Source organism: Trachemys scripta, chromosome 3 (assembly GCF_013100865.1).
Source record: "Trachemys scripta elegans isolate TJP31775 chromosome 3, CAS_Tse_1.0, whole genome shotgun sequence".
NCBI classification, from domain to species: Eukaryota; Metazoa; Chordata; order Testudines; family Emydidae; genus Trachemys; species Trachemys scripta.
In genome coordinates this window covers 87,049,996-87,067,976 of record NC_048300.1, presented here as the reverse complement: position 1 = coordinate 87,067,976, position 17,981 = coordinate 87,049,996, and the positions used below count along the sequence as shown (strand labels likewise).

At 42.4% G+C, this 17,981-nt stretch overlaps 1 protein-coding gene across 2 annotated transcripts in view; it reads left to right on the top strand.

Annotated features, from left to right (window-relative positions):
* Positions 1-12,323: 12,323 nt before the first annotated feature.
* The window catches only part of IGF2R (insulin like growth factor 2 receptor), an 88,341-nt gene continuing 82,683 nt past the window's right edge, over positions 12,324-17,981 (top strand). Inside the window, exon 1 of one of the 2 annotated variants that reach the window (XR_004645081.1) lies at positions 12,324-12,543. Coding sequence is in view for 1 of the 2 variants with exons in the window: in XM_034765283.1 (XP_034621174.1) it covers positions 12,401-12,543 (143 nt within the window). In the remaining variant the exon portion in view is untranslated. The remainder of the gene's footprint in view (positions 12,544-17,981) is intronic. The other variant, XM_034765283.1, reaches the window with a different exon arrangement.

Sequence of the window (17,981 nt, the reverse complement as noted above, 5' to 3'; positions counted from 1 at the left end):
GCCCTTCTCTCTCTAGGGCCAGGGTTGCAGTCTACTGAGCCCTTTTCATCATAAGCCAGCAAGGAGGTTGGTGAGAGAATTCCCACAGTCTCTGTTGTCCCTACCGGCTTATTCAAGAACAGTTTAGCCTCCTGTCCTGACAGGGGCCTGCCTTCCCCTCCCAGGAGGTGTTTCTGCAGTGGCAGGTTGCGGGGAACCTGGGCCTGCCGACTACTCCGGGTCCGGCCCAGGGACCCTAGTGGCAGCAACTGTTGACTGCCAACCTTTCACCGCCAGAGCTGCTACAGTTCTCTGGCCCACTTCCCCACAGTAATCCCACTTCTCTCTTAACGCCTTCTTCACCATTACCTTGGGGCTTCCTTTCCAGTGGCTTGAGGGTGTCTTCATTACCCAGCCCTTTAGCCGCACTTCCTCTCCTCTGGCTCCCTTTTTCTTTCCCTGGCCTGACTGGAGTGAGCCCTTTTATAGTCTCAGAGGGGCCTTAATTAGAGTCAGGTGTTCACATTAGCTTAACAGCCTCACCTGACTCTTTGCAGGTTAATTGGAGTCAGGTGTTCTCATTAGCCTGACCTGGATCAGCCCCCGCTCTGCTCAGTCAGGGAACAGAAAAATGCTTATCCAGTGGCCAGTATATCTGCCTTCTACTACTCTGCTGTACCCCATCCGTGGCCCCACAAAGTCGCGGGACCTCCTTGTCAACCTCCTCCTAGCCCTGGCCAAAATGGCCATCTACAAAACCAGGAGAAGAGGTTGGCCGACGGGGTTTCCAGCGACTGAGGGGCCTATTTCCGCTCCTCCGTCCGTTCACGCATCCGGGCAGAGTTCCTCTGGGCGGCGTCCGCTGGCTCCCTTGATGCCTTCGAGGAGCAGTGGGCACTGTCCAGGGTTCTCTGCTCGGTGTCCCCATCAGGTTCCCTTCGTTTAGCCCTGTGACCTCACTCCCGTTCCTGTTATCTCATTAGTTGTCCTCAGCAATTATTTGGTATCACGGACCTGTGGATCCTCCCCTTCAGCTGGGGGTGGTCCTTTAGCAGTGGGCGGGCTCTGCTGTGCCCGCCCATTTCCTAAATACCAACAGGACTACTCTGCTGTACCCAACGGGCCTGAGTCTATTACAAAACATATGCAGATAGTTCTTCCTTTCTGCCAGTTTCTTATTGTGGTTATGCTAATATAAATCTGGTGTAACTCCATTGACTCTAAATTTACACTGGTGTATGTTTGAGATCAGAATCTGAAACTTTTTCTTTGCTTTTTTCCATGCAAATTTGCAGTATGTGATTGCTATGACTCTTTTATTGCCTATTACTGGTTTTTGGCATTAATTCTTCTTGTAAACTTGATAAAATAAAATGTGTATTTAATGGGTTAATTGTCCCTCCTCATACATATTGTTATGAATACTTATTTTTCTTTTCGCTACCTACTTTAGAGACCCGTGTGTATAGCACATTTGGAGAAATATAATATCTGTTATAGAAATGGATTGTCATCTATTTTAACTGACAGGTCTACAACAATTCAAATGTAACCTTATTCCTTGTTCTTTTGCAGTATCTACTTCAGGTTTTCAAAACATTTTGTAATGAAATGTAATGGAAATAAATAAAATGCATATCTACATTACATTTTAATTGTAGGTATATTTGTATGTGAATACATACAAATAGATGTGTATGCACAGACACTGTGTGTGGTAATAGGAAAATCAATGAAGCAAATGTACCATGTGTCCTAGTTATCCATGACACAACATTCCTACAAGAAATGGTGTATCAGGAAAATAGCATCTTTCCACATAGAGGAAACATGATAAAAAAGTAACATAGTTTGAGCCTTCAAGGATGGCTCTTTAACCTTTGTGTTCGATCAAAAATCACCCAACTACTTCTGTATTGGAGTATATCGGAGACCCTAATATGTCAAAATTGGAAAAAAAACAGATGGATGCATTTAAAACTGACTGAATTGTAACCAGTGAACTATAATACTATGAAAAACTTAGAACTTTCCTAGATTCAGAAGCACACTACACACTACTTGTATTGGGGTCTAACTGACCCCATGATCAAACACATTTTTTAAAAAGCTACACACTATACAAGTGTTGGGGTCTAAGTGACCCCATGTTTAGACAATGAAAATTGACACCCACAGCTCAATAGGTTTATGGCGTATCTTTTTATATATTTATACACCAAAGGTCTCTTTTTCTCAGTTAGAGGTTTCCAGATGGATGAGTTGAACATGACATTGCTCCTTATTGAAGATCCTGTGCACTGTAACATGACATCTCTATTCATTCAAGACCTTATGGACAACAACTCAAATGAAGAAAACATTTCTATGAAAAGTGATTGAGAGTTATGTATATTTTGGATAACTGTGGTCCTCTCCTCCCTAGCCTTTGTTGAGAATAGTCCTCTGTTTTTTCTGTTCTCAGATGAGGGTGAACCCCTTAATTGTCTACATCACTTACCTGTGTATTGCTGACATAATTGTACTTATTGCTATGTTTTTTCTCTTGCTTGTTGAGTCCTTGCTTATGAACAGTCTGTTGCATCAGTTGTTGCTCTGAGAACAGTATATATGATATCTCTTTTTTGGATACAACATTATATCTTCTAGCAGCCATTATTGTTGAGAAGTGTCTCTCTATTCTTAACCTGGTCTGGTTCTGATGCTACCATCCAAAGTTAGTGTTTGTGTCTTTCTGTGGGTTCTTTCATGCCTGATAAATGCAGCATATTATTTTATCCTTATCGATATGTATGCAAGGAATAGCCATTAAGTCTCCAAGAGAAAGTGCTTGGCAATGATAATTTCTATATACAGCCTCATTTTCCTAGGGTTCACACTCCTCTTAGTTTGGTCCAACCTGCTTCTTGTTTTTAAGTCCTGTCGAAAGTCTTGGAGTGTAGTCATAAGCTTAGTCATCATATTCCGTGTTTTTGCTCTGCCGTTGAGTCACGTGTATCTCATATGATATCTGCATCAATCAGTGTTATTGAATGATCTGGTTATATTGTTCTCCACCACCACAGTACTGCCAACCCACTTATTTACTTCTCTGTGGGGAGCAGCAGAAAGAAGAGGTTCAGAGATTCCCATGAGGTACTCAGTAGCCTTCATGGATGGAGGAAGGATAGATCCCAGAGAGAAATGGAGAATATTTCCAACATGGAGATAGCAGAGGCAACTTGCAAGAAATCAGTTGTGTTTGAGACTAAAGTTCCCAGACTAGTTTATGATGAGAAAATATGTTGGAAGGGATGTGTATTCAGAATATAAACATTCAAAAGCTAATCAAATATATACCAGGGTGAGACAGATCTAGACAGCAAGGGCCTGAGCCAAAGCCTATTGAAGTCAGTGGGCATCTTTCTGTTGAGTTCAGTGAGAGTTGGATCAGGCCCCAGCTGTGCAAGATCCAAGGTTTTAAATGAACATTAAAATAAAGGAAATTGTTTTTATTATAGTACAGATGTCTACCCTTGGGTCTAAGAATAATTCCCTTCACTGTAGATATCCCCGGGTGAGAGTCTATGGTCTGTGTTATGCAGAAAGTCAGACTAGGTGATGCATCGATTCCACAGCCAGAAGGGACCAGTCTGATAATCAAATCTGATCTGCTGTATAACGCATGCCATAGAACTCCCTCAAAATAATTCCTTTTGAACTAGAGCATATCATAGTGGTCCTTTCTGGCCTTAAATTTACAGAGACTGGTAAAAATCACTCCAATAACAGCAAATGAGCTTTTTTTTCTTATTAAGACCAGATCAAAGGATTGATTGATTCCTATAAAGTGACCATACGAAAGGCTAAGTATTCTCACACAGGTGCCTATGACTCCCAAGGAGGTTATAAAGCTATCTTCTGAGGAGTATAACATTTTCTATCATATCTAAGATATCTTTAAAATAATTATTTTTCCAGACATCTGATTGTGAGAACAAACTTCCAAAGGTAAGTCACAGCAATAATTACGTTTATATAACACTGGGAAATATGCAATTAATACATATTTCTAGTATAAAATATTATTTTTATATTGGTAGAACATGAACTTATAAAATGTATATTAATATAATGTAATATCTATTTTGTCAATATATGGCACAGTTTTTTAAAATTAAATTATTATATTTGGGTATTACAACATTTTAATTTCTCAAATTTGTTGAAACAATGTAAAAAATTATGGGAGGTGGAAATTACATGAGAAAAAAGGTGGGTGGTTTGGGTGTCATGGAAAGAAAAAGTTAAAATGCCCTCTAATCGTAAACAAACTTATTATTATTAATGTATTAATGAATACTGAGGGAATATCAGTAACTTCACTGCTGACCACTGCTGACAATTAGCAAATATATTTCGCAAGAAAGAGTCATTCATGAAATATGTATTTTTAATCAATACCAAGGGATCCTGTTTGTGGCCAGCAGTTTGGAGTTATCAAAGGATATAACTTTTTCATCTTAAAGATCTGTTTAATTTAAAATCTTATAGCAGTTCTCTTTAGAAATACCTTAGCACACCACCAGCTAATCTGAAACTGTTAAAGTATAACAGAAAGTATTCAGATAAAATGGTACAGAGAAAAATGCCAGCATTTTAAAAATTGTGTCAGAGCTACAAAAAATCTTTCCCCAGAGGAAATAACAATAAAGAAGAAAATGAATACTGGCAATGAAGATAGTTTCAGTCCATTAGCAATTTGTTTATTTTTATACAATAAGCTACATTGTTAGCTTTGCTAAGGATGCTAGGGGGATTTGTGTTACATGGACTAATTGAAGCACTGTGTAAATAACAGATATTATAGCGATGGGCACCCATAAATAAGAGAGATATGATTAGACAAGAATGTATTTTCAAGGCACACAGGGTGGTGCAATTGAAGACATGCTCATGAGTAAAACTGTACAAAAAATGTGGACCTAGACAATTTCCATCCCCCAGAGACTAATAAACAATGGAATACAAATTGCAGGCAAAATACTCTCCTTTTATTTCTGGTATACAGTATGCAGGGGAGAATCTAAAAAATAAAACATACTGTCTTCATAGATTTGAGGTAATACTGTCACCTTGTGGCAATACCATGATATCAGATTTGTGCTATGTCTATATAGCTTTGCTTATAGCAGTGGTTCTCAAACTGTGAGTCAAGATCTCAAAGTAGGACCCCTGGGGTTGCCAGGGCTGGTGTTAGACTTGCAGGGACCTGGAGCTGAAGGCTGAACCCCACCGTCCAGAGCCAAAGCCTGAGTCCTTGGGCTTCAGCCCTGGGTGGCAGGTGGGGTTCAGGTACAGTCACCCCGCCTGGGGCTGAAGGACTTGGGCTTCGGCTTTGCCCCCACTCCCAGGGTCGTGTAGCAATTTTTGTTGTCAGATAGGGTCGCGGTGCAATTAAGTTTGAGAAACCTTGGTAGGGTACTCCACAAGGGAGCCCTTGATCTTTGAGAAAAGCTAGGCAGTCTTAAATGACGAGTCACAGAATACGTTACAGACCACAGATGCACCTAATTGGTTCGGGATTTGTTTTTTGTTTGGTTGTTACTGTTATATTGTGTTATTTTGCTTTCTTTTATTTTTACTTGGTCACCAGGAAAACAATTTTCTGAGTAACTGGTAACAACAAATTAATCTGGATTGGTCTTGTTGGGTCCAGTGAGGTTTGTCTGTGTCCAGGGGGGTATACAGGAAGCTAGAAGGCTTTGATCTATAGCGTTGACTCTTTACTATAGCTGGTGCTGGTTGCTTTGGGGAAGGAGTCCTGAGGATATGTCTTATCTAGCCAGTCAAATTGAGGAGAGGATTCAGAAAGGGATATCAATCTCTCAGATGGGATGAGTAATTCTGATCTGCCTTAGGAGGGGGACAGTGTAGGGGCTAACATGGCATTAATTCCCAGGATACTTGTGCAGCCAGGCTCTGCAGTATAAGCAGTTGTCACAAATTCAGAAGATGGAGAATGTTGGAGATAATTAGAGCTGAATGAAAAGTGGAAAAACGATTGCAAAAAAGGTAGAAATTTTGAAGTTGTTTCTGTTTTGCAAGGTTCAAAATGGAAAAAAAAATATTTTTTAAACATTTTTGTTAAATATTCCCCCCTCAAATTTTTTAATTTTATGTTTTCAATTGTCCCTCTTTCACCCCTTTCTCCCCCCTTTCCCCTCCTTTTGCTGCTGAGTGCAATAAAATGAATGATGGTCAGGTTTTTGTCTTGTCATTCATTTAAAAATAAAATATCCTTTCGCATCCTTCAGAACGTCTCCAACTTTAGAACAGTTACTGAGTGGCAAATGGAAAAAGTATACTTTAACTCTGCCATGTGGTAACTTTTCACAACATCAACATGTTTGGAAAAGTTGTCTTCTTCTTTCTGTTTCATTTTTTCCAAAGCCCAGAGCGTTTTGAAAAGTTACATGGTAGTTAAAACAAATGGAAAATTAGAAAAGTGAACCTCTTCCCACAAACCCTAGCATCATGCATTCTATGGGATTCAGTGGCTAAAAGGAATAACACATAGAATGGAGTGAAAGGTGAAACCCTCCCCCAAAAAACTTCCATTGACTTCCAGGGGTCCAAGATTTCACTCAGTAATGCTGTACTCATAGCTGAGAGCCTGTGCTGTCTCACAGATATGGCAGTTGGCCAGGTAATCCGCCATCCATGTAGTCTCCCTCATACAACCAAAGGAATGCAAAGTTGGGTTACTTCCACTATCACAATGGTCTAGGAGTCTTGGCATGGCATAAATAGATCACATGGGTGTAATGCGTAGAGTAAAAATGTCTGAGTTCTTAAAAACTGGACAGTAACAGATCATGAGTCCCAGTGATGATTGATCCTGGTGATATTCCGAACAAAAAGAGCTCCCAGACATGCTTGTAGCTGTTTCCATGGCTTCACACTGACTCAACAGACATTTTAGGCTTCAGAATGACCCACAGACAAGTGACAATAATAATCTTATTATATAGAGATTCCTTTTGGTCTCCACACTTTTCTTATTTTGTGGCCCAGTTATACTCAACTCACTATGTTGAAAAGCTGGGTACATTGTGGCAGGTAGTCTTGAAGAGATACCTGGAGAGCTAATTTCTGACAACTCATGCAGAGGAAAGAGGAGAGATTCCTGCAACAGCTGCCACAAAGAACTTGGAGCCTCTTTTGGCTTTGGTGGGCATCAAGAAGAATCATTTCTACGATGACCTAAAGGCTTAGAGAATGGGCCTCAGGACATCAATAATACCTAGTGCTATCTCCTGGCACAGAGTGCAAAACAGCACCCTTGTCAGCAATGTACACAAAGTGCAGTATGTAAGAATTTGTCCTGCATCAGGGCATGGGGTTAAATTCAGCAAATTTAGAAAAAGTTGATTTTACATTAGAGTTTCATTGAGCAATCCCAGCTGGATTTGGAAACGCCATGCTATCCTTGTAAAGGCATTGAGAAGCCTAAACCAAGGCCTGTGAAACAAGGTTATCAGACCCTGTTTGCATTCTTGTACTAATCTTGTTTTAAACTAGAATAAAGTAGACTAAGTGGGCATGACTGGGGAGGTACCCTTATCAGAGGTTTAGCCTTTGAAAAATACCATTACCGGGAGCAATAGAAAAGCAAAGAAGGAGAAGCAAAGTCAAGGGAAAAGTAAAAGTAAGATAAGACTAAAGGGAGAAAGAGACTGGAGAGGGGAGAGTGAGAAAGGAGAGAGTGAGTGAGCAAAAGAAAGTGAGAGATACTGTAACAGTGACAATTGGTAGGTAGAGAGGATGAGATTCTGTGGACGGTGACAGTGAACAATGGCATATGTGATTTTTAGAGACTAGGACTGGCCAGAGAGGAATCCTATGAAGAGTTCTGTGCCTTAGAAAGGCTGGAAATAATTATTTTACTATTGTAAACTGTTGAGAAAATTAGGGACTAAGTGTCCTAACCTCACCTGAGAAGAAACTTTCGTGAGCCATGGAGGATTTACAGTAAAAATGCCCCTTGAGACAGAGAGGGGTTTTGCTTCCTGATTTTTGAAAAGCCACAGACCAGATGTAACTGTCATGGGGAACTGAGATCATTTTGGAAGAAAACACTTAAAAAGCAAACTATACCTGAGAGCGCCTTCACACAAGGACCTATGAAGCATGATGAGCTTGATATTGGCCATAACATCTGAGACCAGACCAGACCTGAGGAAGGACCCCAAAGGACTTGTCATCCATAATCTATGATATCCTGTCTCCTAGGAATCAGCCCCAGGTTTTCAACCTGAGCCTAAGATGCTAGAGACAGATTAAAATCAAACTTAACCCATGCATGCCATGTCTCAGCTGCTGAAGAGGAAAAGGCGACTATTAGATTAAGTTGATGGAATATTTTTAATGTGTTACCATTTCTGTAGTTTCTGACTTACTGAGAGACAGCTGAAGTGCCAATTTCATGAGAGGTAAATGCTTTAATTATTATTTATACAAATGTATTTATAATGAATTATTCCATTTAATAGGGTGCCCCAAAATGATTTAAGATAGATAGATTTCAATGGGAGTATTGAATGATCCATGTGCTTAAAATTAAGCATATGTGTATTTGTTTGCAGGCTCAGCACCTATATCCATAGGATTCCAGCCAGCTGAAGTCAGTTATACCTTTTAATTTGATTTTAAAGGTATCAGCAATTTCAATGTATATTTAAATACTTATTTATACTATACTTTAAATACTATTTTATAACTACCTTGCTATATTTTAACCTTGATTTGCTGGTAGGCTGATGATGCGCATGACTGCACTGCACATACAGGCACAATTTTTTTGTTTTTCTAGGAAGGGCCAGATCTTGCAAGCTGCTCTTCATGGACTTCTGTGTCTGCCAGGAGCACCATTGAAGTCATTAGGGCGTTGTGCAAGTGCAGGGGTTGGTGTGTGTGAAACAGCTTGCAGGATTGGGAACTAGATAAGGATAAACTTCTTAATTCCTTTATTGGAAAACGGCTTTTGGTTTGGCCTTTTCAGATAACATAACCTAACTGAATTGTGATAAATTCCTAGACCCTGAGCCTCCAAAGATTTACACGTGCTTACAAGTTAACCAAGCGAATAGTCACATTGATTTCAATGGAGCTAGTCACGTGCTTAATGTTAAGCACGTGACTAGCTCCACTGAAGTCAGTTAAGCATATGCATAAGTCTTTTCAGGTACAAGGCCCTACTCAACTTTATAATTTAAATAGTTAAACTGATCATTCAAATTAGAAGTTACAATATGTCTGTGTGCACTGCTATTAATTCTGGCATGACTATTTGTTTTGGTAAATAAACGAAGAATTTATTGATAGGTGATAACAAGTCTTCACTGCTTTGTTTAGCGTGCGAGATGTGGTAGTAAGAGTGGCTTTTTTATTTTATTTATTTATTTATTTTCTGTTGTGGTGAATTCAGCATAGCAGATGCATAACTTTGCCAAAAATCTTTAAGTAAAACTCAGTATTACCTAATCATGAGTCAGAACCTCCCCATCCCCATGAGATTTATTAAAAATAAAAGGTTCTGGATTTTTTTTTCTCTTCTGAGCCAGTGGGTTCATGTTTCCAATCTTTTCTCCACAACCATGCTGGCTGCAAACTTGTTTAAAAAACAAAACAAACAAACAAACAAACAAACAAAAAACCCCAATCAAACAAACAGACAAAAACACCCAACCAACCAGCTGATATTCCCACATAATCACAAAGCGCCAGAACTGGGGCTTTAACAAAAACACCAAAAATCACAAGACTCACAATAAAATCATGAGAGTTGTTAACCCTGAATCTTATAATAAGAGAAAACTGTCAAGGAAGATAACATTTAAAGTCTGACAGCTTTTAGTATGCCCCTTTAATTTTATCACAGATCCTGACCAGATATACGCAGAATGCTGTTTCATGCCTCAGTTTCTCCCTCCAGTAGTGGGACCAGAGGTGGGTGCCTTTAATCTCCCAATCCTGTCTTCATCAGTTTAGGACTCTGCTCTTGGGCTAGATTGTGATATTCTTTCTCATGTTGAATAGTGCCTCATACCATGAGTAGTGCTTGTGGAGTAATGCATTATTCAATATGAGCTAGGTTATTATAATCTTGCCCCTTGTTTGGAGTCCCACTGGTCAAAAGGATGCAGGATGCTAGGAAGTAGGGTGGGAGGAAAAGAGAAAACACTTTCAGCGATGTGTCTTATACATTTTATATTTCTGTTTGTTTAAATTCCTACTGGAGAGTGCTGATAACTACTGGGCAGAATTTCTTTCCATAAATGCCAGCTGTCACTATTTGGGAGGGATACGTTTGTTTCCATTTTCTGGCTGTCGCTCCAGAATGCTCTCCATCTACAGTGTAGTTCAATAGAGTTATAAGGTATGTCCCTATTTTTTTTTCTTGTGTCCCTATTTATAACATATGCCTGGTAGTAACCGATTGTGCAAGTTCAGAGTCTACTGGCTCTGCTGAGATAAACTGAGTGGAGGTGGCAATGGGGGATGTCTCTTCTACTTCCCTATGAGAAAAATGTCACCATGTGCAAGCCTCCACTCCCTCCCAAAGTCTGAAACAAGGTATTGTTTCTACATCATCTTGGCTTCCCTGCTGAAGTAATAATCGTTGCATCTTTCATTTAACCACAGACCTGCTGGCAGGTCTCACCCATATGGGATTAGCTTTCAGTCTCTCCCAGTGCTGAAGAATTTTGCTATGTGTGAATTGTTTTTAATCTTTTTATTTATTTATTTAGGAAGTTTTAACAGGTTTGCAAACTGTTGCCATTTAAATATAAAAGACAAAATGATAATCATGACAACAATGAGCTTTTTGTTTACAGAAACATTATACAGGAATAAATGAGTCATTAAAAATCTCACTTAACATTTTTTAAAAATTTCCATCGTTCAACGTCTCATAGCTGATCTTGATGTGTTTGGTATGTGTATGCATACAGTTTGGGTTGTGTATATGAGGGAATGCACATGTGTTTGTGTATAGATATGATGTGGGTTTGTTGGGGATGTTTGTGAGGGGAGGTGTTCGGGGATTGTGGGATGAGTTTATGTGTAGTTGGTTGTTGGGGTGTTGTAAGTAGCAGATGAGTATGTGGGATGTTTAAAGAACAGAATGTGAGTAAAGGCAAGGGTGTTATGGTGTGTGCATGTGTGTGAGGGACTGAGTATGTATGTGAGGGGCTGTTGGGGTGTATGGGTAGCCTTGTGGTGGCACAACAGGTGAGGTGTGTGTAGGATTGGGAGATGCTGGGTGTGTGTGTGTGTGTGTGCCTGTGTGGGGACCGAGGGCATGTGATTGGCGGCATGTAGGGCAGTGTAGAGGTTGAGTGTGTTACTGAGGTGTGGGAGCTGAGTGTGAGGTGTTATTAGGGAGTATGGGGGCTGAATGCTCATGTTAGGTGTCACTGGGGTGTTTGAGAGGGCTGAGTGTCTGGGTGAGGTGTCACTGGGGTGCATGGGGAGATGAAGTGTCTGTGGGGTACATGGGGCCTGAGTGCCTGGGTGAAGTGTCAGTGGGGTGTATGGGAGGTGAAGTGTCACTAGGCTGAATGGAGGGCTCAGTGCCTGGGTGAGTTGGGTGCATGGAGGGAGGGCTGAGTGCCCAGGTGAGGTGTCAGTGGTGTGTGTGTGGGGTGAGTGCCTGGGAGAGATGTCAGTGGGGTGCAAGGGTGTGTGTGAATGCCCGGGGGAGGAGTCATTGCAGTGTGGGGGGAGGCAGGTGAGTGTCCGGGGAGGTGTCAGTGGGGTGCGGTGGGGTGCGTGCTCGGGGGAGGGGTGTCAGTTGGGTGTGGGGGGGTGAGTGCCCGGAGGAGGTGTCAGTGTGGTGCGGGAGGGGAGGGGGGGAGTGCCCGGAGGTGTCCGAGGGGTGCGGGGGGTGAGTGCCCGGGGGAGGTGTCAGTGGGGTGTGTGTGGGGGGGTGACTGTTCGGGGGAGGTGTCCGAGGGGTGCGGGGGGTGAGTGCCCGGGGGAGGTGTCAGTTGGGTCGGGGGGGGGGTGAGTGCCCGGGGGAGGTGTCAGTGGGGTGCGGGGGCTGGTGAGTGCCCGGGGGAGGTGTCAGGGGGGTGCGTCACTGGGGGAACGTGCCTGACTGGCCGGGCTGACGCTCGTCCGGCGGCGTAGGGGTCTGTGAGGGGTCTCGGGGCCGGGGCGGAGTCAGACACAGCCCCCCTCACACCTCCCTTCGCCGGGCACCAGCGCTACCGCGGCAGAGCCAGTTCCTCACATGACTGGTCACATGACCCGGGAGTCACATGAGCGGGCCGGGGGTGGGGATCACATGACCCCCCCAGTTCCTCTCTACATGTCCCAGGGGCAGCGACGCCTGCTAGTTCCGGCTCCGCTCTGAGGCCCCCGCGCTGCACCCATGAGACGCGCCGGCCGCGGCCCGGGGTCTGCTCCGCGATGGTTCCCCGCGCCCCGCCTCCCGGCCTGGCTGCTCCTGCTCCTGCTCTCGGGGCTGCGGGGAGGCGGCGAGGCCCAGAGCCTGGACTACGAGCCGCTGTGCAGGTGGGTTCCCTCCGCCGGAGCTGACGCTGCTGTGGGGGGGGCTGCGGGGCTGCTGCCGCTGCGGGGATGGGGCTGCGGGCTGGAGCCCCCTGCAAGGCCCGTGGCGTTAAAGAGACAGTCTCTGAGGAGATCCTCCGCCCCCCATCCCTCACTGAGCTGCAAACGCCTCTAAAAATGTGGCAGCGAACTGGGGGGCGAACGGGTGCCCGGAGCTGCTGTCTCCCTGCTTGTCAGATGCGGTCCTTGCCTCCCATGCTTGGTTATTTGTGTGCCCCTCCGCCCGTACCATTTGTGGTGTTGTGGCCAAGCTCTTTCTTGTGCAATTGCCTTTTGCTTCCTTAGGCCCAGTCCTCAGGGGTACAGCCTTTATTGCCTTCATCATCTGCCTTGAGTTGTGCCATTAAATAGCCCTGCATTTCAGCTCCGGTGGTTGCATGACGGGGGGGCTTGACCCTTATGTGCAGTTTGTGACTCTTCTAGTAGAGTGCTTTGGGATCCTCCCTAATTGGTTTCTAAGGAGACTGCCGCTATGGTATACACCTGTGGAGAAAGAGTGGGTAATGTTTGAGGCTGCAAGGTGCTTGGTCTCCTTTTATTACCCTTTGTTTATGTCGTGCTGAAGTAGGTAAAGGGCGGGGGGGGGGAGGGAATGCCCAAGTCACTAAATGACCTAGGCTCCTAAGTCCCATTTTCAAAAGTGACTTGGACACTTGAAAATTTCACCCAAATTGTTAGAGTTTGTGTTCTCTCAGAGGAGAACCTTAAATATGAGTAGTTGGCTCTGCTTTTGTGTCAGTGATCCCATTGTGCTTATTAAGTTTGGTTTTGTACTGGTATATTTGATTAGTTTTCCTCCTCCCCATGCCCCTGTTGCCCAATGCCTGGGCCATGGCCTGGCTGTTGCCCTCCTCCCTGCAGGTGACTGCTTTCTATTAGTGTCAAATATCTCTAAATTCATTAAGTGTGCTTGGAATGTTTGGGATCAAAGGAACTGTGTTAACATAATATATGACTTCTGCATGCATAAATTGTCTCTCTCTGAGTCAACTCAAGCAAGTTGTTCCAGTTGCCAATTTCAGTGGGTGTCAGGCTAAACAGTGGTGAGAAAAAATAAAACTTATATTGGCCCTAGCTTAGTGTGTAGCAGCTGTTTGTGAGCTAGCTTTTTCCCCCTCTGGGTTAGAGATTCAGAAGTTGAAATTGATAGGTGTCTTTGAGTCACAAATACTTTCCAGGTGCCAGGGATGCTGGAACTAGGAGCACTGGGAGTATGGCAGTAACCTCTGATTTGAAGTAGGCTTCCATCATATACAGGGTTTATGGTTTTGTTCAGTGTCTTTCAGCATCCCCACTGTAAACATTGTTCCAGTGCCCCTGCCTGATGCTCTGGGTGAGGGTAGAGGGACAATGTGGCTATACACTTTTAGTTGATACAAGGAAGAATGTAAAGGCTTGTGCTAACCCAGAGTGTACAGTAGTATCATATTAGTATATTGGCCCTCTCTTCTATGTACTTCCATCACAAATATAGTTTCAATGAACAATGTAGGTAATCAGCTTCTCTGCTAGAAGTTTTGAAGGTTTGTCCTGTTAACATATCTATCATAAAACAGTTGGTCTCAGATATTTCAGAGGAAGACAGATTATATATAAATATATATTTATGTATACAGCTTCTCCTGTTTAAACAAGTTAGAAATACACTTAGAAATCAAAGTAATTTTAAGTGTGAAGGAGGGGTGAGTTAAAATATAGTTCTACTCTGAAAATCAAAACTTTAAAAATGGCACCTTCTTACTCTTAAGCCTGTTTCTGTTGTGTGCTGTCATATTTTATTTTAGTCAGGCAAACAAGTTTACTCCTTTATTTTATTCCTGTAAGTTCTACAGTGCAAACACAGCTAAGAAGGAGCTGTATCCGCCTCCTCCTTGTGCATAGTCACAATGTGACAGTTCAATTGATTTTTGCAGAGTAGGCAGGTAGAAAAAATTCTTCTTGTAAACCGAACACATTTGTTCTGATATTGAGACATAATAAACATGGAACCCACTATTGGAGCTGCTTCTGGAGTAAGTCTTCAGAGCCTTAAAGTGTGATTCTACTCCATCCAGTTTATAAATATTGTTGGCATTTAACTGTTTTAGTACTGATGAATTCTATGGCTTAATATAAGAGTTGCACAAAAAAAAATAACTGTAGGAATGAATTAAAATATGTTGTAGATATGAGTCTTTTAAGACGGTCAGCAGGTGCACCAACTCTGCACAAGATTACCTACTATGGGCATGTATACAATGGATTTCTCCTTCTCAGGTGATTACTATATCTGTTCAAAAGTGCTATGGGCCTTTCTTCTGCTCTAGTCAATAATACATCTTATTAGATTATTTTCTTGCATTACAGTAGTGCCTAGGGTCCTCAATCATAACAGGAGTTTGAGTCACACTAGGTACTGTACAAAGACATAACACAGACAATACCTGCTCCAAAGAGCTTACAGTCTAACTATAAATGTACCTTTTCAAAGCTATATTTTTAGGAGGAATATGGTCCAGGATTGCTTGGTTTTCATGTTATTTCAGCTCTGAATGAATAATTCAACTACCATCACTCACAAAACAGAACACTCAGAAAATGAATACACCTCATTCTCTTGAAGCACACATGCATATCTTCATTTGTGTAGTATCAGGGGGTAGCCGTGTTAGTCTGTATCTACAAAAACAACAAAGAGTCTGGTGGCACCTTAAAGACTAACAGATTTATTTGGGCATAAGCTGAAGTGAGGTTTTTACTCACGAAAGCTTATGCCCAAATAAATCTGTTAGTCTTTAAGGTGCCACCAGACTCTTTGTTGTTTCATTTGTGTAAGATCTCCATTAAAAGTTAAATATTTTCTTCAGCATTGGAGGGGTTATCTAGTGCTCCTGTCTTCCCCATTGGGGATGCAGCTCTATCTGCAGGAGCAGGGTCCAGCTGGCCCTACATGCATCTGGCACCAGTGGAAATAGCAGGGGATCCTAAGAGCCTTTAAAGGGTCTGGGGCCCTGCTGCTCCAGCCACTTTCCTGCCTCCTCCCAGTGGGACTTTCGGTCACTTTTCATTTTTCAGATAACTTCTTCCAATTTTTAAAAGGTGACAGTGAGGCCGTGACTCCTCCCTTAAGTCAATAACCACCACCAGGAACAAGGCCACCTTTGGGCTCTGTCCTTTTATAAGAAAGAAGCCCCTGCCCCAGCTCTGCTCCTTCAGGCTACTCTGCCATCTGCTGGTGATGAAACCACATTTCAGCTCTTATTTTTTAGTCTTGTCTGAGTAAGTACTATTCTCTTCTTCACTCTTCTGCACCTCCCTCCCAAATCAGGTAAGAGCAACAGGGGTGTCATGACAACCGACAGATTATTTAAAGGAAACTGATGTATGATGCCACTGACACTTCCACTTACTGGGCTCAGCCCTATCTATTATTGTTGTCATTTATTACGGTTTCCACTGGTGTTATGCCATAATGCTTCCAGAGCATCCACCACTATTCCAAGAACACACTGCTTCAGCTCTGCCCATTCCCAGGACTCAGCTAGGTTAGAGCTCCAAAAGATATTCAACGGACCTGCCTTTCCCATGACATCTTGGAAATCAGACCACCATTCCTCCACTTGGCACATCCCTTGGCAACATCTACTACTTCTCCTATCACAGTTTGAATTGGGAGGAGCTGTCCAAGGAAATAAAGGCAGAAATAAGAAACCAGATTCTACACATCTGACACCTAAATACTGCACAGGTCCATTACCTAGGCATGGATCAGAAGCAGGCAACACAAACCATCATGAATTAAAATTGATGCTGATAAGAATATATGACCTCATCAGTGATTAGTTTTCTAATTTCTGTAATCTTTTTTAATAGAATGATCCCTCTTCTTCAGTAGCAGACATTAAAGAGAGATCTTGGTCCATTTGCTAATGGTCAGAGTCCACATCGCAATTGGGGCCCTGTGTGGCATCCTGAATAGGAATTCCAAAGAATGCATAGAGATGGAATTTCTGTCACCAAATGCCTCATCATTGATACAGAGGGACCATTTTGCCGAGGGAGCTTGTACTGCCAACTGACTATGATGTACCTGTCTTGTGGCTAGACGCAGTTTCATTTTCCAGGGCTGAGATGAACTCTTAACATACCTTACCTAGAAAATTTTTGGATCCTTTTGTATATCTAACTCTACTATGGATTGGTGGTAGACTTTTTTGAGATACAGTGCTACAACTTGTCTTGTATGTTAAAAACTGGGCAGAGTCCACTCTTTCTATGACTGACTGGTAACACTTTGAAAACAGAACTGTACACTCCTTAATTTTAACCAGAATGACCTCAAATGAAAGTCATTCCCTAATGCTAGAGAATCCTGGCCATCCATTGCCATCAGTTATCACCAAGGAATTAAAATGACACTGGAACTCTTTTGGGGGAGGAGAAACTTGTGCTTGGGGGAACTCCAATTGTTAGGCTGTGTAGTGTGGTTATTTTCGTATCTTGTGTGTTTCCTTTTTTCCTCTTACAATATTAACATGCTCATCACAAACGTATTGACTTTCCTTGTATATAGCTTACTCTTATCCAATAATCCGAAGTGGCTGGCTGATAAATCATATATAATTTTTGTTGTTGCAATTTAACAGTTATGAAAATCTTGCTGTTGTAACTTGCAGTGAAAAATAGCATCTAATTGTAAGTTTAATTTAGTTCGGTCTCCATTATTATATACTGCGGAAAAACTACTAGCACAATACTAACGCTACAGACATAACTTGTAAATATCTCGATTGCTAACCGATCCCATAAGGGCCTGGGTATAGCAGGTCTCTCCATCAGTTTAACTTTTGGCTAATCTCTTTTGCTGAAACACTGGAACCATGTCTCCTTCCTACTGGTCCTACCACACCCTGTTCAGTGTTCAAAGCTGGGCAAACTAGAAGGAAAATTTTCAAGGTAGAAAAGTAGTGTATAGGACAGCCTGCCTCCAAGTCTTCACAGGCACCACAAACGCACACACTCTGAGGTTCTCTGCAGTTCAGCTGTAGTGGTCTGAGTTGCTTTGGCCTGGTGCTCTGTTGGTTAGGTTGCCTGTAGAATCTAGGAGTGAAGGGAAGCTTTTTATGAAGAAACCGTCTTCCTTTCTCAGTCATGTTCTCTGGCTTTATAAAACTAATTTCATGTTTTCCACCAGCTGTTTTCCTTCACATGTTCAGCCATAACTGTGCTAGGTAAAAATCTTGCTTTCAGAGTGTGTCCCTTTAAGCCAGTCAACTTAAATCTGCATGATTGTCACAAAATTTACCAGTTAAACCATTAAGGCTACTATAATGCGAACAAGTAGAGGAAAGAGAGCCTCTCCATACCTTCAGTTTATCTTGTGTATCTGACTGCACTCTGGA